At 49.7% G+C, this 22,973-nt stretch overlaps 1 protein-coding gene and 1 long non-coding RNA gene across 2 annotated transcripts in view; one reads left to right on the forward strand and one right to left on the reverse strand.

Annotated features, from left to right (window-relative positions):
- Positions 1–1,899: 1,899 nt before the first annotated feature.
- LOC142830621 (uncharacterized) overlaps positions 1,900–22,973 on the reverse strand; it is a 37,973-nt gene continuing 16,899 nt past the window's right edge. The window contains exon 3 of the long non-coding RNA XR_012906044.1: positions 1,900–3,242. This is a non-coding gene — a long non-coding RNA (uncharacterized LOC142830621). The remainder of the gene's footprint in view (positions 3,243–22,973) is intronic.
- Positions 4,300–21,835, forward strand: TOR1AIP2 (torsin 1A interacting protein 2). The gene is made up of 5 exons (XM_006126941.4): positions 4,300–4,470; positions 5,477–5,625; positions 10,973–11,563; positions 14,508–14,594; positions 15,735–21,835. The coding sequence occupies exons 2-5, from the start codon at positions 5,592–5,594 to the stop codon at positions 16,514–16,516; spliced, it is 1,494 nt and encodes a 497-aa protein (XP_006127003.2). The 5' UTR covers positions 4,300–4,470; positions 5,477–5,591; the 3' UTR covers positions 16,517–21,835.

The following is a 22,973-nucleotide window of genomic DNA, read 5'->3' on the forward strand; positions in this document are numbered from 1 at the left end:
GGGCTCGGGGGCTGTGTCTGCACTGGCCACTTATTCCGGAAAATCAGTCGCTTTTCCGGAATAACTTGCCAGCTGTCTACACTGGCCCCTTGAATTTCCAGAAAAGCACTGACGATCTACTGTAAAATCATCAGTGCTTTTCTGGAAAAACTATGCTGCTCCTGTTCGGGCAAAAGTCCTTTTCCGGAAAACTGTTCCAGAAAAGGGCCAGTCTAGACAGCACAGTAGTGTTTTCCGCAAAAAAGCCTCGATCGCAAAAATGACGATCGGGGCTTTTTTGTGGAAAAGCGCGTCTAGATTGGCCACGGACGCTTTTCCGGAAAAAGTGCTTTTCCAGAAAAGCATCCTGCCAATGTAGACACGCTTTTTCCGGAAATACTTAAAACGGAAAACTGTTCCGTTTTAAGCATTTCCGGAAAAGGGTGCTAGTGAAGACGTAGCCAGGGAGTAGAGCAGGCTAGGGCCAGGTTATTCTGCTTCCCACCACCACAGGAGTACAAGGGGGGTAATGGCCCCCCAGTAATTCCCCAGGCCATGTTGCTTGGGAGGAGGCAGTGTTGGTTCAGGCAGAGGTGGGGGAGGAGTGGAGCAGGGACGAGGGTTGGAGTGGGGACGGAGGCAGGGGCAGAGGCAGGGCTGGCCTTACTATGAGGCGAACTGAGGCGGCTGCCTCAGGTGCCAGACTGGGGGGGGGGGGGGGGGGCGCCACTAGAACCCAAAGTGTAGAAAATTGTGTCTGCTGCTGGTGCAGATGTATTCTCTCTACTCTAGATGCACAGAGATGGTGAAGTGATGTGCTGGAGGAAGGAGGGCACAAGAGACAACAGGCAGGCAGGAGAAAAGGGGGCATCATTTGAACTCCCCGCCGCAGTTGCCAAAATGTAGTGGGCTGGCCCTGTGGGGGGAGGAGAGGGTGTTGTTCCAGGCTCCACAACCACCTAAGGAGGGTGCTGACGATCATTATTAGATTTATTTTTCTCATATAGATTTGAGCAAATACAGCACACAACGTATATACAAATGATTTAGGCAAGGCTGATTTAACTATAAAATGAAGAGGTCCTAAAGGGTTTTTATTTTACTAAACCTGGGAGGGACTGGGGGAAGGGAGGAAGACAGCACCTCATTCCTACAGCAAAGTCCATCTTATTTAGGCTGATGCCTTTTTTTTCATCCTGGAACATTGTAAATTATTTAAGGAGACACGGACATGCTCTGAGCACTTCGTAAGAATGTGGGACAACAACTTTTCTCACTTCCTAGCCTCTCTACCTCTCAAGTCTGATGTTTATTAAAGAAGAAAAAAATGTTTAATAGTGTTGTACAAGTGTTCTCTTGAAGTTCAAATTTTGTTTAGAAGCAAGGGAAAATGTGTTACGTAAATTATGCATGCCTTCTGTGCCAGGCCCAAATGTATGAACTGTCATTCTTTTAAGATGGAATAGGAGAGCAAATAAGATGAGCTTTATGTTTCATTAAGCAGCACAACAGAGTGTTACAGAGATAATCACCTAATCGAGATGTTTTAAAGTCCACAGAGCTATTTATTCTGATTTAAGTCAGATAGAAAGAGCTAGTAAATGACTGATTCGTAATCTTTCAGTCATCCGGTAAATGTGCAGGTAAAATCTTTCCATTTTACCTTCATCCAAAAGTCTCCAAGGGCTTTACAAGAATTAAATTATGTGGTTACTGACTGTAAATGAAAAGCAGCATTTCAAGATACGCTCTGTGTAATCAAGCAGACTTCTGTGATACAAAGTGATCTATTGATCCTTTTCTAGCTTGTTATATTTCTAAAATAAAATCCAAAAACCTTTGCTTTAAAAAAGTTAACATTGCTAAGCGACAATATATACACCTAGCAACCCCCCCCCCCCCCCCCACCCCCAACGGATTGTGAAAAATTGTAATTTTGCTAGAGGGAGACAAAATTAGACAAGCCAACATTTCCAATTAGAATAGTTATAATTGCCAGTAATTCAAAAACTGTTTAGCTTTATATTTTCAAGTATGTGTGATCAAATGTACTCCTGTATTCTCTCCCTAAACGCTACTGTAATAATCTTTGCACAAAATATGCCCTGTGAGATATAATTTAAAAATTAAGACCTCTCATCATGGGAAAATGCATGTAGCAATATTATATCCCAAGTTATAACATTTGAAAAATTCCACCTTTTACACTGAAGCTGCTCGACCCTGGAGCCTAGTTTGTACAAGGCTAGCTTAATAATGTGGCCATATGTCAGGAAGGCCAACGGGACAATTTATTTTCTAAATGGGGCTGGTTTGGGTTCCAGAAAAAAAAACCTAATAAATCTTGGCTTCTCTGATTTGTCTTTCCTACTTGCTGTTTTACACTGGCCTGTGTAATTGAAAAAAAAAAAAAAAAAAAAAGCAACCACAGATTACTTGTCATTTGTACTATGTAGTACTATTGGTCCAGACCAAATCAGGCTCCCATTGTGCCAGTGCTGTACATAAATCTTTGCTTTTACATAAATCACCTCTTTTTCCCTTGTCTTATGCCTCTTAATACTTTCTCCCTCTGCTGTAATTCTGTTAATTGGCCTTCCATCCTAAGAATAGGTCGGCACCCAGGAAGCCACCTAGGCTGAAAGATACAGTTGCTGGGTTTAATTCTGAGTATCCTCATTGTTGATCTTGGTTTGCCACTTACTATGGAGCAGCTGATGACGAATCAAAACAATCAATCCACTCTCTTCAGTCTTCCATAGTGCCCTGCTTCTCTGCTGTACAATAAAGTTGGTGTAACTCTAGTTCTATTAAGTCTGCAACTTCGTAGCAAGCTTGATGTCATGGCGTCTCCACAAAGACCACTGAAGGGCACATTTGGCAGCAGGTGCTGCTATACAAGCATCCACATCTTTCGAGCATCCTCCAGCACAGTCTATGATGCCTCTTAAGTGTCCCATCCAGATAGAGTAATCTTGAGCTGGCGGTAATCTACAATTGGGAATTTGGTTATGTGGTGAGGTCACGAGTGACGGAGACAGACTGAACATCCAGCCAGACCCACCTAGGGTCCTAGCTAGAGACTGAGCTGAGTAGTGCTTGAGCTGCAAGGAGGCTACGTTTCTTTGGAATTTGCCCGAAAATGATTATATGAATGTAATTCTACCATTTCACTGGTTCCAAACTGGTTTCAGATACACTCTGTTTGAAGGATGCTCTGTACAATTGTAGAGTTCGGTAAGTCCAAACAGAGGAGTTACTTCCTGAAAATAATTATATTTGTAATCAGAACAAAACCACTAACTCACGGGTGGGGAACCTAATGCCCGGATGCAGCCACTAAGGCTCAGGGCTCCCCCTCCCCAGCACTGGGAGCTGGATAGGGTTACCAGATGGCTTCAAAAAAATTCCAGACACACTTGATCTCAGAACTGGAGGGGGCTGGGGAGAGCGAGGCTGACTGAGGGAGATTGGGGTGTGGGACCAGCCAGCGGGAAGCAGGGCTAGCTGGGAGGGAGTCGGTGGGAGTGGGGCTGGCTGGGAGGAGGTCGGGGAGAGCAGGGTTGACTGGGGGAGATTTGAGGGGAACCAGCCGGCAGGGAGCAGGGCTGGCCAGGAGGGGGTCAGGGGAAGCAGGGGGATAACTGGCTGGCATGGAGCGGGGCTGGCCTGGACGCACGCAGATCCCGGGGTGCTGCCCATCCTGCGCAGGGTCCCGGCAGGGCGCATGAGCGATTCCGGCCCCAGGGATTCCATCCCGCCCTGACCCCGCTCCCCTCCTCTCTACTGTGTAGCTGCGTTGCCTGGCTGGTAGACACGCTCACGCAGTGTGAGCATGTCTACCAGCCAGGCAGTACGCAGCTACGTACTAATACTCATGATAATAATAAAACTTACTTAATTAGAAAATGTGTATGTCTGGTATCTTCTCAATTTGTTTCCCGGACAGAAAGCTCAAATACTGGACTGTCTGGTTCAAAACCGGACACCTGGCAACCCTAGAGCTGAAGCACACAAACTCTACTAGCTGGGGATCCCCTAGGCTCTGGTGTGTGAGGAGAATGTGGGGAGTGTTGTTCTCCTTCTCAGTGCGGGGCTACGTCTGTGAGGGGTTTTGTTTGTTTGTTTACTCTTTGTTTTGCTTCTCACTTGTGTGCGGCCCCCGACGCAAAAAAAGGTTCCCCACTCCAGCACTAACTGATGTAGGACTATTCATTCAAAGCAACATGGCCATAATCAAAGAGAGGGGGGAGAACTACATATCCCAGCATTCCACGATGGCGCCCTGGATGGGTGCAAGGTTCACTGTCACGTTGACAGTGGGAGGATTAAGAGTTTATGGGTGGGTGTATTTGAGAGGAAAGGATCTGTTTTCCCTCCAGCATGGAAACTGAAGGGCCGTTGGGATGTCTGTGGTAGGGAGCAGCTTGGGTCTGCCTGTAACAATCCCTCTGCTACGAAATAGCTGCTAAGCACTGCTGCAAACTACAAGTAAGTGTTCAGCTCTGCACAGCAGAGCTACTTTTAGTTCCTCATTTCCTGATCTTTCTGATAACACAGAGGAAGATTCAAATGCCGGTGGGGTGGGGGCAGAGGGCAGAAATTCCTGGGAGTGAGCTGTAGGTCTGACTACTTGCCTCCATACAGTTTTGATTAACTCCAAATACGGTGCTGCAGTCAGTTAGAGGGCATGACAATAGAGGCGACAGGCCATCTGGTGTGAGGAAATATCTTCTTAGACTCTGTGTTAGGCACTCTGTGTTAGGCACAGACTGCTGCTCATTTGCATACAGATCCTTAAACAGGTTACATTGCTCACTGTTGCTGCCTGACTTCACATGATTAGCATCACAAAATGCACCATCTTTAAACTGAAACAACAGGAAACTTTATGATGTGAAGAAACTGACCCCCCCGTCACTCTCCTCCGGTATTTGTGTCCTTGCCTCGCTTTGCGCTGTTGTGACATGTTCAAAAGGTGGGGTCACATTCTTGCCGCGTGGCTGGTGGAGAGACATTCCTCCTTTTCCCTTCAACACCCTGCCCTTCCCCCCACGACTTATAGTCTGAGTGATTCAAACATCTTTTAAAGAGTGGATGAAATTGCTGGTGCAACAGCCTTGGAGACTCGGACCAAAGGCAGGTACCGTGCAACTTCCCCCATCATCCTCCCACCAATGGGATTCAGACATAAGGGCTCCCGCTTGGTGTACATGGGCACAAAAGGTATTTTCTCCAGTCGAGTTACCGTCACACAATTAAAGATCGCCCAGAGAGACTCGGCTGAACACCTTTTCAGTCACATGAGCTGATTGTTAACAGCACGAGGCCTAACGTCCTCAGATATCACTGATTATCCAAGCTGCATCTTGGTACATTTCATCATAATAAAGGTAAACGCCTCACACTGCGCCTCACAGCTTTGAAGGGGCTTTGGGGGTGGGGAGGCTCTCAAGTTTCCCACTATGAGTCATTGCTTTAGTCTCTTTGTGTCCAGGAGCTGGCTGCGAACAGTCAAGCTACGCTGACCAGAAAGAAGATAGCAGGCATCTGTATGACTTAACCAGGAAGTGTAACAATCTAGCAAAGAGGCCAAACACCAGAACAAGAGAATGGCAGAAAATGGAGACCAAGAGTCTCCTCAGGGTAAGTTTGCTGAAGGAGATGCTTTAGAAATAGGTTTCTATTTAGTAATAAAGTTGACTATTTGTTTATTGTTGTATTAGTCCCTGTTACTAGTGTTCTAATAAAAGTAATGGGAGCTGGCCCTTTAAGAATAGGGTGGCAGCACCATGGGTGTCGGCTTGCAGGGTTGGGCGAGAGTCAGGGAGAGGGGTGTTTGTGTGTGTGGGCATTTAAGCTGCTGCAATAAGTGTGCTGGGGCATCTGTGTTTAAACAGAGTTCTCCTTGAAATTCGGAGGCTTGTGATGAAGGGGGTCGATTACATGCAGGTCTCCACTGCTATAGCCCCAAGATGGAAACTGCATTTCCAGACACACTAAAAGAGAAAATCTCTGAAACGAAACTAAAACCTGAACAGGAAAAACCACCTTTGTTTCATTTCTCTATGTCCAGTTCACTAAAAAGAAAACCCAGGAAAATCCCTACTGGCCTGATCGTATGCTTAAAGCAAACCCAGTCTTCTGAATTTCTGAGTCCGATAAGAACAAGTCCCTGGGTTGACAACACCATGGATACTTAACCTCGTGATTCTTTCCATGATCAATGCTCCGTGCTTCAGAACAAAAGAACCCCTTCCTCCCTGCACTTCCAAGCACAAACTCAGTCCAGGGACCGAACTCAGCTACCTCTGTGGACGATAGAGGGGATTTCTTCCTGACCTCTAAAATAATCAAGCTTCAAGCCCTTAAATGAAATTCTTATCACAAGGGGCATGGGCATGTAGGGTCCCACAGGCAGGAATGCCAATAGCCTCCCTGGCGGAGGTGTGTGTGGAAGGCTCTGGGCTCCTGGAAGGGGCGGGGCCTCCATGCGACGCAGAATAAGCCACGCCCCCCCCATCCCATAGAACCACCCCAAGCGATTTAAAGTAGCAGTAGTAGCAGTGGTGGCTAAGAGCCCCTGGGCTCCTTTGAAGCTCTGGGCCCCAGGGCAACTGCCCTATTCCCTCTCCCCCTCCCCACAGCAGCAGGCCTGCCCCCTGGCCAGTATTTGGGGTAAAGTGGCCTCTACTGCATAATAATGGAAGCAGAGCTGAATTTAACGTTCCCAGTTTCCCAAAGTACATGAATATGGTTATGTTTAAAAAGTGAGCACGCAGTGGACTTAGGGAAACATAGGGGCTGGAATTCGGGGGATGCTGCTGCTGTACCTCCTGGCTTGAAGTGGTTTCCATGACGTCTGTAGTTTGAGTCAATGGCTCTCAGCACCCCCCACTATACAAATTGTTCCAGGACCCGGGTTCCCTCTAAGTTTTCCACACACGTGAGGAATTGCTTTTGTCACATGCCCCAATATGGAGGGGAATATGATACACATCACCGCTCTATTGGTGCCCATAACAAAAGTCATGTAGTGGGGGTGGGACTGAGGGGGTTCAGAGTGCAGGAGGAGACTCAGGCCTAGGGTTGCCAGGTGTCTGGTTTTCACACGGACAGTCTGTTATTTCTGGCCCCTGTCTGGTAAAAAAAAAAACCAACAGAAAATACCGGACATGTAAAATGTCCAGTATTTTCTGTTTTTCTTGGATGGAAGGCTGGCGGGGACATTCTTCCCCTGCTGCATTGGTGTGGGCGAGGGTGAAGCAAGGAGCACAGGGATTCTTAAAGGCGCAGTGACTTTTTTGTTGTTGTTGTTCTCCTGGTTGTTGGGGTTTTTTTTTTTTTTTTTTGCTCAACCAAGTTTTTTTCCTGACGTGTTTGGGATTTTTGGTGAAAGCATCTGGCAAGCCTACTCAGACCAGGGGCAGAGCATTGAGGTGTAGGGGTGTATGGCTCCAGCTGGGAGTGCAGGACCTGGGGTGGGGTCAGGGATGAGGAGTCTGAGGTGCAGGCTGCCCTGGGGCTATAGCAAGGAGCAAGGACCCCCCAGCAGCACCTGGGCTGGAAAGGAAAGGCAACTCTCCCCACCATGGCTCCCAATCTGTCACAGCTGGGGCTGTGGGATGGGTGCTAGCCCCAACTGTGACAGATTGGGAGCCAGGTTAGGTTTGGGCTGGGGGAGGGGTGCCTGTCTCGTGGCAGTGGCAGCTCGGAGCTGGGCTAGGATCAGGCTGTGGGAGGGAGTGTCATTCCTCAGGCCACCGCAGGTCCACCTGGGCTGGGTTCCCTGCGTGCCTGCATGGCGCTAAACAGGCTGCTGCACAGTCAAGCAGCTTACAGGGAACTTAGTCCAGGAGCTCTGTAGGGGCCATATTGTCCACACAAAGATGACTTGGATCAGTTCTGAGATCCAAATTCTACAGAACTCAGAGATCAGGAGATTATAGCTGGTCACACAATAGGCCAACTGTTCTACACAAGCTTGCCGGACCCAGCTTTTGCATATGGAAAACAGAACGATCCCAACTCTACATGTGCACAACCTGGGTATTCAGAAGCCAGCTTAGATGGCCCATTTAATTTTTTTTTCTATGTATACTCTGTCCTTTTATTCTGTTGCGCAGAAGTTTTCAAACGGGGGGAGGCAAGGAATGTATTTCTGCGATATCTCTGTGACGTGCACGTTTATCCCCCAGCCTTGAATAACTAGCAAAGTCCATTCCTCCAGACATATCAGGCCCTCAGATGGCCCTGTGCATTGGCTCTAGCTGGTGCTGTGCATGTTGAAAGATTTCTGTTAAGCCTGCATAGCATTATACAAAGTCTTTGCCATTTGAAAGTAGGGATGTGAATGGTTAACCAGTTGACCGGTGGGGGTTAGAGCAGCCCCACAACCACTGCAGGCAGAGGGCTACTCCAGTTCTGCAGGGCCCGCCCTGGGCCTGGCCCAGCACTGCGGAGAGAGGCACTCCAGCTCAGTTGCGGCGGATGGAGGGTTGCTCCAGCCTAGAGACGTTAAATATCAGTTAATTGAATAGTCAATTAACCTCATGAATTCTTATCGGTTACATGGCTATTCTATAGTCCCTGGGGGTGGGGCTGGCAGCCAGTGCGCTCCAGCCCCACTACTGAGGAGCCCCCCATCACTGTGTGCTGCTGCCTCTGTATCAGAGGCAGCAGCGTGGGGTGCCAGGCGGGAGCTGGTCCGCAAGGGGAGCCGGTTTAAAAACCAGCTCTCCTTGCGGACCAGTCGCCTGTCATCCTGCGCTGCTGCCTCTGTATCAGAGGCAGCAGCCCCTGTCCAGGGTGGGCTCTGATCTTCTGGATCCAGTGCGAGCCAGAACTGAGCCAGGCTACTTGCCAGCCTGCTAAAAAAATTTACTGGCCGGGGGAGGGGGGGGCGGGGGAAGGGAATGTATAGTCTATAACATTAATCAGTAAGCTTTTGCTCATCAGTTAATCGACTGTACTATTACATCCCTACTCCAGCCTGTCCCCATTTAATGAGTTAACTGGTTAAACATAGTGTTTAACCAGTTAACTAATTAAAGAGGATTTTACATCCCTATCTGAAAGCTAATCCATTTGCCATGACATGGGGTGCACATTTGATTATAAGCCTCAACCAAAATCGCAGTGTTGCTTTTGCTCTCGTTACAAAGGATCACTGGCTTTGTTTGAATCAGTGCCTTACTGTTTGTTCTGTTTAATGCGAGTTGCATGTTGATTATTTTTATTGGTACTGGCATGGTGGAAAGGGGGCATAAACCACTAAAGACATAATGGGGGGGAGAATCAGATAAGTGTGAGAACCACTGCAGTAGTGTAAAACGGATCAATGACAGTCCTTCCCCCTGAACACACAAGATCATTGTATCCAATCCAAACTGATACTAATGGAATTCAGTGAGTAATTCATACTAAATAGTTGCATTCAACACAGTTACATTTTCCCCTGGCCTTGAGTTATCTGGGAGCATCTTACAGTTTTGTCAGATTTATTCTGAATTAAAAATTAGTTGCTGGCTAATTTCCATATGATAATTCTTGATCAGCAGATTTTTTGTGAACAGGTTGTGCAAATGTTCAATATTTAAAATCTTAACTATGTCAGATAGTTTTGCTGGAACCTATAGCTCACTTATATTTGTTTGTTCTCTCCTTGGAAGTCTAAGATTCAGGTTCCTGGCAAATACTCATATTTACAAGTCCAAAACTTCCTCTGTGAAAATATTCTCTAATATTTGCTTTAAATTTCCGTTTCTACAAGCACACCTCAATTCTTTGCTAGACCAGCCACAGAAAGGCAACAGATAAAGACCTTGAATACAGCAGAAACAAGTTATATTTTGTTAATATAATTGCAAAGAAAAGGTTTGCAATCACTCGGCTCAATCTGCTATCATGTCAGTACCATGAGTAGAAACTCCCCAACAGGGGCAGATATAGGGCAGGGCGAACGGGGTGGCTGCCCCGGGCCCCACGCTTCAAAAAGCCCCGTGCATGCGCCGTGGCAAAGGGTGGGCCCTGTAGAATTACGCTGCCCGGGGCCCCGCAAAACAGTCATCTGCCCCTGCTCCCCAAACCACAAAACATAATATACATCCTCTTCTCCTTGCCCTACCAACTTGGAAAGCCCCAGATACATAGTCAGGCCTTATGACATATCCTGCAATTTAATGAATTATATTTTCAAAGTCAAGGGACTCTTCAGCATTTAGAACTCTCCATGAAACAAAAAACAGGACTATGTAGCACTTTAAAGACTAACAAGATGGTTTAATAGGTGATGAGCTTTCGTGGGCCAGACCCACTTCTTCAGATCAAATAGTGGAAGAAAATTGTCCGTTGGCATTTACATTTCAATTGTATGTCTCAACAGCTGGGTGTGTACCATAGAAAAGGGGTACATTTCTAAAATAGCCAGCACCCAATCTTTTCAGGGCCACGAGCGTGAACCATTTATTGTATTTGTAGAGTGGCAGGCATACATTTAGTGGCCAGCTTGAGATCTCTATGAAGATGTCCCAATGTAGGTCACTGGGGGTGAGGGGTTATGGGAACCTCGAGTCCCCATTCTTGTGTGTCAAGTGTTGGAGTGTATAGGATTAGGAGTTTTGGTGGGAGATTGTAGAATACTAGTAGGCAACCAGGGCTGGCCTTACCCTGAGGCAAACTGAGGTGTCCGCCTCAGGTGCCAGACTGTGGGGGGGCGCCACTAAGACCCAGAGAGTAGAAAATTGTGTCTGCTGCTGGTGCAGATATATTCTCTCTGCTCTAGATGCACAGAGATGGGGGAGTGCTGTGCTAGAGGAAGGAGGGCAGAATTGAAACCTTTCAAAGTTTTGGCCCAAGCGAGGGGGCATAGGGACGTCATTTGAGCTCCCCGCCTCAGGTGCCAAAATATTGTGGGCCAGCCCTGTAGGCAACTCAATATTCTTGATTATTATAGTAAAAACATAAACAGCTTTTGACTTTTTGATCCCACCAGTTTGCCCAGCTCAAGAATGGAGGAGACAAGTGATGGAGAAGACTTCCCAGGCCCAAGAGACTGAAAATGCACCGAGGACCGGTCAAGAAAAGGTGGTGGAGGATTCTGGTGCTGTCCAACTGCAAGCCTCTCCAGAAATAGAAACGCTAGGCCCTCAAGAGACGAGCTGTGTGTCTGGAAGCCCTCTAACAGTCGGCGAAGAGCTTTCATCAGAGGAAAGACCAGTGAGTTCTGATGGCATTTCTCTGAAAACATACCCTGTGGAATCTCCAGGCCTTCTGAACCTTACCACAAGATGTCCTCCAAGCCCAATGAAGTTACCAGACTGCTCCCCGGAGAAAGACGCGGTATCTTCATTAGGTGAAAAGAAAGTGCATTCAGTGCTAGCTGCTGTGGAGGAGAACATCCCAGAGGAACCCACAATAGAAGAGGAGAGCGATGTAACCACTCTCAGAGGAGAGCTACAGGATCCCGCCATGCAAGAACCCGCACTGTCATCTGCAGACTTCCTGGACCCAACAGGAGAAACTACCTCAAACAAGGAAGGAGAGAGACTCCAGGACACAGTGAAGAAGAGACATTTGACTGCAGGTGAGTCAACAATAGATTGCACGACAAGGGGCTGCCACGTTTGAGGTCTCTGCAGATCCGTGGCCTCCAATGTAACGTATGGCCTTTGCAAGAACAGCATCGAGGGGTTGGTCTCTCAGTCGAGGGGGGCAGATCACACGTGCCGGGTGTGCAAGTCGGAAGATGTTTTCTCAGATTGTCAGCCCTGCAGACTCATTCTGACCTGAGAGTCAAGCAGGTTGCTTCTACAATGGGTCAGCATGTGAGGTTTGGCTCTGTGGAAAATGTGGAGTTTTAACTGCAAAAAAAAAAAAAAAAACCCCTAAAATTTTTGTTTTTTCCATGTTTGTTTTATCCAACAAAAAGTTGAAAGTCTCCGCCGCAGTTAGGAGTGTTGGTTATGAATCGTTTCATCTCAGTGAAACCCCAATTTTCCATTGGGGGAAAAAACAGCTTTGAATGGAAAATTTCAGCAAGCCTTAGTTATGTCCTGAGTGTGTGTCATCACCTCCAGCCGCAGCCGCACAGGTTCTGCGGGCCAGTGATGCCTGTACAGCTGGACTCCCGTGTATAAGTTGATTCATGAGTGTAACTGACCAAAAGTTAGTGATAATCATGTTGCTGAAGCGGAAGACAGAACCGACTCCAGCTCATGCTCCCTGGGATGGGGTAGCTCTGCAGGGTTGCTAGCGTGAGTAGCAGGAACAAAGTTTTAGCACTGAACTCAGCAGGTCTGACTGAGTATCCACCGGGAGCAGAGCGACCGTGTGAAGGTTCAGTTCTTACACAGACACTTGGCAGAGCAGAACCCGTCCTTGGAGTATTTAATTATAACTGAGGGCAGCTTCTGTTCCTAGAACATGTTAGCCAGCTTTACATAAGAACATAAGAACGGCCGTACTGGGTCAGACCAAAGGTCCATCTAGCCCAGTATCCTGTCTGCCAACAGTGGCCAGCACCAGGTGCCCCAGAGAAGGTGGACCAAAGACAATGATCAAGCGATTTGTCTCCTGCCATTCTTCTCCAGCCTCTGACGAACAGAGGCCAGGGACACCATTTCTATCCCTGGCTAATAGCCTTTTATGGACCTAACCTCCATGAAATTATCTAGCTTCTCTTTAAACTCTGTTATAGTCCTATCCTTCACAGCCTCCTCTGGCAAGGAGTTCCACAGGTTGACTACGCGCTGTGTGAAGAAGAACTTTTCTTTTATTAGTTTTAAACCTGCTACCCATCCTATTGCAGAGGATGGGATGTCCTTGAGTAAGCAGTAGGCAGGCTGACTGATCTCTGTGGAAGCAGGCAATGGAACTGGAACTATTTTTGGGGAAGGGCTGCTGGGCTGCACCCCTCCCCTTTACACCTGTTGGGACTGGGATGCAAACTCTGTTGGATCAGATGGACTAGACTTTGTTGCTGCAGATGGTGTCTGGTGTGTCCGGTCTGGGAGATATGGCAACCCTCCCCAGGCCAGGCCAGCTGCAGAGCCATGGACCAGTGGTGAGACCCTGGTGCTGGTAGGGCCGATGGGTGGTGAGACTTTGAGGGCTGGCGGAGCCAGTGGGTGATGAAACCTTGGGGGCCAGCAAAGCGCACAGTGGCAGGACCTTGGAGGGCTGGAAAAGCACGTGTAGCTGGCAGGATGTACGGGGGCTAACTGGAGGCCAGGATACAGGGCTGGAGGAGCCAGCAGCGTGGCCAGCCGCCAGGCCCAGGGAAGCCGGGGGTAAAATATGGGGGTGCTGCAGCACCTCCCACACTCATACTTCCCGTGCCTATGGAAATAGGGGCCAGGATACTCACACTGCTTACCTCACCCCCTCCACCCCACAGTCCATACCGTGAGCTTATAACGAGGGCTCCCATGCAATGGACTAAGTGCTAAGAACATCCCTCACTGTAACAAACTCATCCACACGAGACGCTTTTGCAGCGTGACCCCAATGTGAACTGCCTTAGTGTTTTATCTCTGCCTCCAGCAGCTCAAAGGCTAAACCAGCAAACGGGAGTATCTTTTCCCTGCTGTGCAGCTGCCTAATAGCGTGAGGTGATTCAAGGGGACTCTTTGCTCCTGTCAGTCGCGATCCACCCTGCCTCAGCACAGGGGGCTGGACGAGGCGACCTCTTGAGGCCGCTTCTGATGTTGTGAGACGCTTTCGTCCCCACCGAGGTTTGCGGGGGAGAAGAGACGAAGATCCTTGTCCCGCCCAGGACTGGGAGATGGCGCAGACCAGGGCAAGCTGAGGCTCCGCTTTGCAACTGGGCCTTCCCTCCCTGAGAGCGGTGACTGTAGCAGTGCTGGGGAGAAAGCCCCTGAAAACTGCTGCCAGCGCCCTCCGAGCTGAATGGGGACAGGCCCGCCGACAGGAGGGGCAAAGAGGCAGTTGCCCTGGGGCCCAGAAATTCAAAGAGGCCCAGGGCTCCTGGCCGTTGCTACTGCAACAGCAGCAGCCGCCAGAACCCTGGGCCCTTTCAGTCATTGCCAGAGCGCTGCATCAGGCACTTTGTGCAGCTCTGAGGGCTGGGGGGAAAGACCAGAGTGGCGCACTCCTGGCGGCACAGAGGGCTGGCTGCCTCTGGCCCCACCCTTCTGCTCGAGGCCCCACCCCTTTGGGGAGCATGGAGCTTGGCCCCTACCCCCACCTTGCCCAGTGGCCCACAGAGACAGTTGGCTCCCCTGTATAGGGATGAAGCTCATTTTCACTGGGTGGGACCCTCTCCTGATTAGGTATACAGGAAATTGTGAGAGCTTTAAGGAGCTGCATGTTCCTTTCCATTGTTTGCAGAATGATGCTAACCACCCAAAGCCGAGGCAGCTGCAGTGCAAAGCTCTATCACAGCTTTGCCTTGTATTCTATGGATGTGGCCTTTATTTTCAGTGGTGAGCTTTGACTAACTTTTGCCTTTACTAGTGAATCGCAAACTCCATCTCCCTTTTTTTTTATTGTAAATGTCTGACCTACAGGGGCGAAGACAGAGGCTGAATCCCATCCACAAGAGACCAAGGCCAGGCAGGGAGCAACGCAGAAGGAGAAATCGTTTTTAGGCAATGGTGAGAATGAGAAGGTTTCCTCGTGTGTTACCCCCGGAAACAATCCCCATCCAAGACCAGATAATGAAACATATTCAAACCAGTCACTCAGACGGCTTAGGCCAGGTCTGCACTACAAACATACATGGGGACAGCTATGTCACTCCGGCATGGGAAAAAGCCACACCCCTGAACAATGAACAATGGGGGTTAACATGGCCCCTGCCCCGGGTGGCCGCTGCAACCCGCCGGGAGCCGGGCGCCCCCCATAGGTTGGTGCCCTGGGCACTGCCCGGCTAGCCCACCCCTTAGGCCAGCCCTGGACGTAGCTCAAGTTGCATAGCTTATTTCGGTTTTAGCCCTGCTGTGTGGACATGCCCTCGCAGTGCTGTTAAGTCCACTGAAGATTGTGGGGCACTCGGATACTGGGGGCCATAGAAGTATCTTAGATAGATAAGCTATCTAGGCACCTGTAACTGTATTTTGGAAGGCTCAGCCCATAGGGCTGCCAACCCTCCAGGGCTGGCCTGGAATCAGCATCAACTTCCTGGTGACTATTGAAAGAAACCCTGGAAATTTTAAGAAAATAACTTTATATCATGATGGCAGCGGGGGAGGGGGAAAGGGAGGATATCTCCTGGAATAGCTGCAGTCAGAGTTGGCCACCCTCCTCCGCTCCTACCCAATACTCAGCTCTCAACCCTACTCAGCGCCACGACGCCAGTGAGAGCCCTAAACCGATGGCCCACCACCCGGTATTAGAAAACAGCTGTGAAAAAGCTTTGGTGCCTCACATTCCACGGGGGGCGGGGGAAGGGAACAAACCCCCGCACAGGACTGACGTTTCCATGGAGATCATGCAGGATGGCTCCGCAGCTCAGGGCTGTAGATGAATTCTTGGATGTGTTGGGCCCAGCGGCCGAGCACGTCTCAACCCCTCCGGGAAGAGGGAGCCTTTTTCAGCGCTATGTTACATATTTCTGGGCCATCACCACGGTGCTCCGGTGACCCATCGTTTCCATTAGAAAGCAGGTGTTGGGATCTGGGAGATGGCTACAGACCGGGACATATCTCAGGGTCATCCTTCCACAGGCCACCGCACTCCTGCCTGACTCTATCATTCTCCCTCTCTTGTCCTGTCTCCTCAATCTCCTTTAACAGGCTTTGCCTTTCCTGCGTCACTGGGAATCCTGTTTGCTGTGGTGTGTTTCGGCATATACTGCAATGGCTACTATACTTCCCAGCCCCAACACGTGCCAAAAAATCCAGTCGTGGAGGCCTTCTTGTCTGGGTTTCACCAGCTGAAGGACAGCTTTCCGGGCCAGAGCGCCCATCTGTGGCTCAGAGGGCGTAAGTTACTGCAGAGGCATCTCAACACTTCCAGTCCTACCGAGCCAGCTATTTTAATCTTTACCGCTGCCCGGGAAGGCGAAGAAACCTTAAAGTGCCTGAGCCACCGTATTGCAGAGGTCTACTCCACCTCCCTCCATGCCAGCACAATCCAGATTGATGGCGCTGGGAAAGCCAGGCTCAGCAGCGACACGGCCAAGCTGGAAGTAGATCGTGAGCTGAGCGCCGGCTTCGAGGAGGGCAAGAGGGCCGCCGTGGTGCACCGGTTTGAGTCACTGCCGGCGGGCTCCACCTTGATCTTTTACAAGTACTGCGACCACGAGAGCGCTGCCTTCAAAGACGTGGCGCTGCTCTTCACAGTCCTGCTGGAGGAGGAGAAGCTGGAGGCTAATATAGATCTACTGCGGGCAGAGGAGAGAGTCCGCGATTTCCTCTGGGCCAGATTCACCAATGCCGACACTCCCAGCTCCTACAACCACATGGACACCGACAAGCTGAGTGGTTTATGGAGCCGCATCTCCCACCTGGTCCTGCCCGTCCATCCCGTGAAAGCCATAGAGACCTACGGCTGTTCTCTCCAAGCCAAACCGTAGAGGTTAATGAAGTCAGCTTCCAGGCTAGCCAAAGCCCTTGTGTCCAAGAGGCAAGTTATTACTAAATCAGGAATCCGGAGACATTCACGAATAGGGAGCTCACTTTATAATAGCATGGCACTGTCACCTCTATTTTGGCCTCTTGGGGAGATTTCTTAATGTTCTAAGTGACAACAGACATTAACTGGCAAAGCTGGCTCAGCCAGTTATGTTGGATATACACTAGAATGATGCTTCCCATTTGTGGTTTAATAGATGGGAAGAGCGAGTACTTTAAGCTGCTAATTGCACAGCTAGGAGATAATACAGGGGGGAACACAGCAGGAAGGGGAGTGGGTATTGAAGAGGCAACATCCTGGAAAGGATTGGACCTACTATAGGTATAGGTAGCACAGGAGGCTACTGTAAGTGACAGAAGCTACAGGGTTGAAATATTTATCTCCCCTCCCATTTGTTTGCATTGGACAGCACTCTGCAAAGGGCGGTTTCATTGGTTCCTTTGCAGGGTCAGTTTCTTTCTCTCTGGTGGAAAGTCCCCCCGCCCACAGGACAGCACTTTTCAAACTTTTTTTCTCCTGACCCAGTGGAAGAAAATTATTGATGCCCATGACCCAACATGATTTGACCAGAGTGTGGGCTCCGGGGTGGGGGTGAGGATGAGCTTTGGGGAGTAGGAGGGAGCTCTAGCTTGGGCGGGGGGCAGATCTGGGGCAGGAGGGGCTTATCTTGAGTGGCCCTCAGTCAGCAGTGCAGTGAGGGGGCTAAGGCAGCTTCCTGCCTCTCCTGGCACCACAGACCATGCAGCGCTCCAGAAGCAGCCAGCAGCAGGTTCCCAGCCAATGGGAGTGCGGAGTTAGTACTCGGGGCAGGGGCAGTGCGTGAAGCCCTGTGCGCTCTCCCCCTTCCCCTATGAGCCAGGCCTGTTGCAGCTGCTTCTGGGGCGCAGCGCAGTCTGCGGTGCCAGGACAGGCAGGGAGCTGCCTTAGCCTCCCCCCCACTGCTCACCTGATCCCCCTGCAGCAAGGAGACCCAGCGCTCGACATTCCACGCCCCAGTACTGGGTCGCAACCCATAGTTTGAAAACCACTGAACTAGGATATCAACAGGGGAGCAGCAAACCCCAGTTGAAAAGACTGGCTGGACATTTAAAACAAGAAAATTAGGATACACTGGCCACAGCCTGGGCTGTTGTCAATCAGCCCAGCTCCTTTATTTTGATTTACACCAGCTGAAGATCTGGCTCGTGGGTAATAGGGTGTTCAGCCAGAAATGGCAATTTTAAAAGGCCTAGGCAATTAAAAAAAAAATCAAGTACCTCGTGGTTCTAAGGACTCCTCCCAGAGGGGGGAAGGTACGCTGAGAGACTCAACAGGGAGACTGAAATCTGAGGGTATTATTGCAGTAGTTACTTCACTCGAATATGAAACCCGTGCACCTGAAAGGGGCCAAGTCTCCCGGATGCTGGGCATCTCACGTTATCTTAGATGTGTGTGACGATGCTGCATTTCAAGGGCCACTATTGGACAACGGCTAAAGGAGATGCCACTCTGAACACAGGAGAAGGGGAAGTAGCAGGCAGAGGGCATCGGCAGAGAAGGGAGGAGGGGGACAGTAATGGGAGGGAAAAGACTGATCAAATATTGATCCATAGTATCCAAGAAGGGAACTTGTCAGACTAAATTTGCCCCCAAAACCAAATCCAAATTAGATTTTTCCAGGATTTTAAAAGAACTCCAATGGAAGGCCTTTCTGCACAAAGATGCCTCTGCAGTGTGTGCAAAGGCCACAGATCCTCTTACTCATATGAATGAGAAATCCCATCGGGGCAACTTGGCGATTGGAGATGGCTTTACAGCTTTTGACAAGTGGAGAGTTCCACCCCCCCATCCTCTACGCCCACTTGGCACTGCCCACATGGTGCACAATGGACTTACCACGCAGTCTGGCCCCCGACTTGAGAGGGGCTCGCTCAAGGAGCGTGGAGCTATTCACCATGAGTAAGAGGATCCAAGCCTGGCCCGGACCATCGTGTCAGTGCAAGAGAACCTGGAACCAAACCAACGAGAAGGCGACTGCGCTGCCCAAGCTAAGAGCAACGCACGAAGGAACATTCGGTGAGGTTATTTAAACGAGGCAGCTACTAAAAACCAATGAGGGAAGGGTGTCACTTTACCAAAAAAAAAAAAAAAAAAGTCTAATTTGCCACAGCCCCTTTAAAAGAACCGAGCTTTGAGCAGCCAGGCGGTAGTGGCCTCTCTGGATTACCGGCGAGGTCCCAGCCCACCCGTGCTCTGCTCCTTGGCAAAATCGTTTCCCCCTCCTCCATCTGTACCCGCTTCCGCTTGTACTGCCGCTCGCACCCCAACAGCAGGCACAGGCGCAGCCAGTGTCTCCCCTCATCCTAGGGAGGTCTGGCCTGGAGAGAAAGGTGGAAGCGGGATGGGGATAGAAGGAATTGGGCAAGGGTTTTTCCGCAGGGAGATTGCCCTCTCCACCTTGTGCAAAGTCGGATTTATAACGTCACTTGAACAGCAAAGGGACAGAACACTCATGCAATTCACAGATGCCTCCAGTTCTCTCACTCAGTAACTTTTCTAATTAACTTGTAGCTCCCTAGCCATTTTGCTAATGGAGCAATTTGTCACAGTGGGATCTCTCTGCACCGGAAGATCTCATCATCCACCAGCCCGTGGGAGCAGCCACTCGGTAACAGAAGTGCTGCATCTGGCCAGGGAACCGAGCGCATTAATGGCCGGTAATGAGCTAATACTTTTTGCGCTGTTTGAAAGCTTACGAATGCCCAGTTTCGCGCAGACCGATGTGTTATTGCACATCGTCTTGTGTGCATAACACGGGGGGAGTTTGAGCCATTTAAACGAGGCTGCTACTAAAAACCAATGAGGGAAGGTTGTCACTTTACCAAAAAAAAAAAAAAGTCTAATTTGTCACGGCCCCTTTAAAAGAAACGAGCTTTGAGCAGCCAGGCGGTAGTGGCCTCTCTGGATTACCGGCGAGGTCCCAGCCCACCCGCACTCTGCTCCTTGGCAAAATCGTTTCCCCCTCCTCCATCTGTACCCACTTGAGCTTGCACCGCCGCTCGCGCCCCAACAGCAGGCGCAGTCCTTCCAGAGGGCATTCTGGGCAGAGGTTAGAGAGGAGCTACTGGACTCATGCTGGAGGGGACTCAGCGTCCAAGCCTGGAGCTCTTAAGGCCCCAGTCCTGCAATGAGACCCCTGCAGGCGGGCTCCCTGCTCCAGCCACCACAGGCCCTGGGGCAAAGTGTGTGGGCGGGCCTTGGCGGAAGGGGCGGGGCTAGAGGCAGCCAGCCCTCAGTGCCACCCAGATTGCAGTGCTCCCCCCTCCTCCCCCCCGAGCCCTCAGGGTCGCCTTCCAAAGAGAAGACGTGTTGAGATCGGCTCAGGCTATACGAGGGCTGATGAGCCAGTCGATCGAGGTGGGCTGCCCAAAATGGGCCTCACGAGGACAGGCTATATCTGAATTAAACAACAACAGGAAAAGGCTTGGGCACTCTGAGAAGGGAAACTTTGTAAAACACCCTAACGACGAGACACCAGCACTGCCTGTGCCATACCGCACTGGTGCCTTGTTGCATGATTGTAGAGGAAGACTGATCCAACTCACAGCTCAGCTCCCCGTATTCACTACAGCTCCTGTTATCACTCACTTCCTTACGGGCCCAGGTGCGCAAGCCCATCTGCAGTTCCAAATCTCAGGACTGGGAGGGGGCCCGTGTCCAGGTTTTGCATCCAAAACAGCCTGCTTTTAGCCTTACAAACAGAATGCACTGGGCGTGGTTGGTTAGCAGGACTGGCCAGTTGGAGACATGTTCCCAAAGTAGTCGCCACTGTACAGGCAACCCAGTTTGCGTACTGAAATGCACTTTTTCCAGAAAGGGAAATAGGCGTTAGTACAGAAGGGCTGGTGTTCTGAAGTGTTCCTTAGGGCACAGTCACCATTCTGACACTCAGCTAGCTCAGGTTTTAAGGAGAATAATCCGTCACTTTGGCTGTAAAATTCTCTCTGTGCTGATTCTCGGCAACCGAACAGGTCCAGTCCGAGCAACATTTTTGTACAAAATTTGGGGGAGGGGGAACTGGGCTGCTTTTTTTAAAATCAATACAAGTGCTCAGCAGGGAAGCACTTTCTTGTTTTGCTGCGTAGCTTGGGACTTATTGTTGGTTCTGACTTAAAAATCAGTAAGAGACCAGGGAATGATCTGAAAATACATTAATATCTAAACGTCAAGTGCCTCACACAGACAATTGTACGTCCTCTATTTCGACTGCACTGAGGACGCTATGGTCTGTGAACGTTAGCCAGTCAAGCTGTGGCAGTGCCGAGAGTTTTTATGCTTTTTCTAAGAAAAATGTCTTTATGCTTCTTCAATAAAATAGTTTTTTAAACACAATTCAAATCACGAGGCTGTAAAAGAAACCAACAAAGATTTCAATGTTGGACAGAAGCCCTTATCTTTTTATGAACTGTTCATGCATTTCGGTTGAGTTTTAATGCACATACAAGAAGATCTACATTGTTTAGGACAGAGCCATACTTAGGTCAGCACAAGTCCTATGTCAAGACTGGGGAAACTTTTTTGGGTAGGGGGCCGATGACCGATGGAAAAATCAGTCGGGACACACACACACACACACACACAACCCTCCCACTGAGGCAGCCCCTGATTGAGAAGGAGCCCAGGGGGCACAGGCTAGTTGGTTGGGTGTGTGCCAGCCCCATGGAGGAATGGCAGCATTGACTCTGCATTTTGGAGCTTCTCTTGGCTTCGGGCCCAGTCTTGAAGCGTGTGCCTTCGTATTCCGTGGATTCCAAGGAACACGCCTTATTCGTTCAGATGGCCTATTACCAAACGTAAACCTGTCACTTCCGATGACCTCTCGAGATCCCTTCCAGTCCTAGTATTCTATGATTCTACGATGGTCTTCTGATGTGCGAGGGAGGGTCCAGGATCTCTCCCACCAGAGAGAGACGCCTGGAGCTAAGACGGGGAGCTGGCTGAAGAGGAACACATGGGATCCAATCTAATGCTGATTTAAGGCAAGCGGGGTCTTTACGCTGGACTTCTATGGCTTTGGAGCAGGCAGTTGCTGAATCAATGCAACCTTAAGAAGGTCATGGAAACAGGGCAATGGAAGCAGCCCTGGAGGAACACCAAGATAGTCTTCTTTGATTGTGAACTCGTTTTCAGAGCGCCTACACCTCAGCTGGACTCTCTCCTGCTGTTAAGAGTGCCATCAAAGACCTGAACCTTTCTTCCAATAAAAGTGTTGAACTAGAAATGTGAATGGTGTCTGTTGTTGAACAAGAACATTCGAGGCAGAGCAGGTAACACTGGAAGATGTGCTAGAGATTCAAGGTTTCACAGCCGGGGAACCTGTCTGGACTACTGGGGCCAGATTCAGGGAAAGATAATGGGCTGACCAGGTTTTCAGCCGGCATAAGTTTATATTGCTACAGGACTTCAGTGATGCTACACCAATTTACTCTGAGGGTGTGTCTAGACTACATGCCTCAGATCGGCATAGGGAAATGAAGCTGCGATTTAAATAATTGCGGCTTCATTTAAATTTAAATGGCTGCCCCGCTCTGCCAATAAGCTGTTTGTCGGCAGATCGGGGCAGTCTGGACGCGCCGCGGTCGACAGGAAGCCTTTGTTGATCAGCGCAGGTATGCCTCGTGAAACCAGGTTTACCTGTGCCGAGCAACAAAGGCTTCCTTGTCGACCGCAGCACGTCCAGACTGTCCCGATCTGCCGACAAACAGCTGATCAGGGACACACACACACAAAACCCTCCCACTGAGGCAGCCCTTGATTGAGAAGGAGCCCCGGGGGGCACAGGCTAGTTGGTTGGGTGTGTGCCAGCCCCATGGAGGAATGGCAGCATTGACTCTGCATTTTGGAGTTTCTCTTGGCTTTGGGACCTGAACAGCTGTTTGTCGGCTCAGCGCAGCAGCCATTTAAATTTAAATGAAGCGGCGATTATTTAAATCGCCGCTTCACTTCCCTTTTTCGAATAAACTAATCTACATGCCTCCGTCAACCGTCAACACAACACCGCAAGTCTGGGGACCCAAGTTTTATTCCCAGTTCTGTCACTGTTTAACTGTGTAGCCTTAGAAAAGTCGTCTTACCTGCCTTTGGCTCACTTTGCAGATAGTGACAATTTTCCTTCTTGATAGATTGTTTGGAGCAACTTGAGTGAGAGGCAATTTATCATCTAAGCACCAGGTATTGCTCCTTTAGGACCAGATCCAAACCCACTGCAACCAATGGAATGGTCCCATCAGTCACAATGGGGTTTGTATCAGATCTATGGCCATTTCAGAGTGTGGCTATGGAAGGTTTACAAAGCCACAAGCTTGTAGGAATATCAATAAGCAATCCGCGTGTCAAAAATCTTAAGCAGTGAAAATAAG

Source organism: Pelodiscus sinensis, chromosome 9, assembly GCF_049634645.1.
Source record: "Pelodiscus sinensis isolate JC-2024 chromosome 9, ASM4963464v1, whole genome shotgun sequence".
NCBI lineage: Eukaryota > Metazoa > Chordata > Testudines > Trionychidae > Pelodiscus > Pelodiscus sinensis.

Bases quoted from the DNA above. Each gene is read 5' to 3' on its own strand.
- TOR1AIP2 (XM_006126941.4), top strand. From the start codon at position 5,592: ATGGCAGAAAATGGAGACCAAGAGTCTCCTCAGG. The intron at 5,626-10,972 runs GTAAGTTTGCTG...TGATCCCACCAG, and splicing joins AGACCAAGAGTCTCCTCAGG to TTTGCCCAGCTCAAGAATGG. The intron at 11,564-14,507 runs GTGAGTCAACAA...TCTGACCTACAG, and splicing joins GAAGAGACATTTGACTGCAG to GGGCGAAGACAGAGGCTGAA.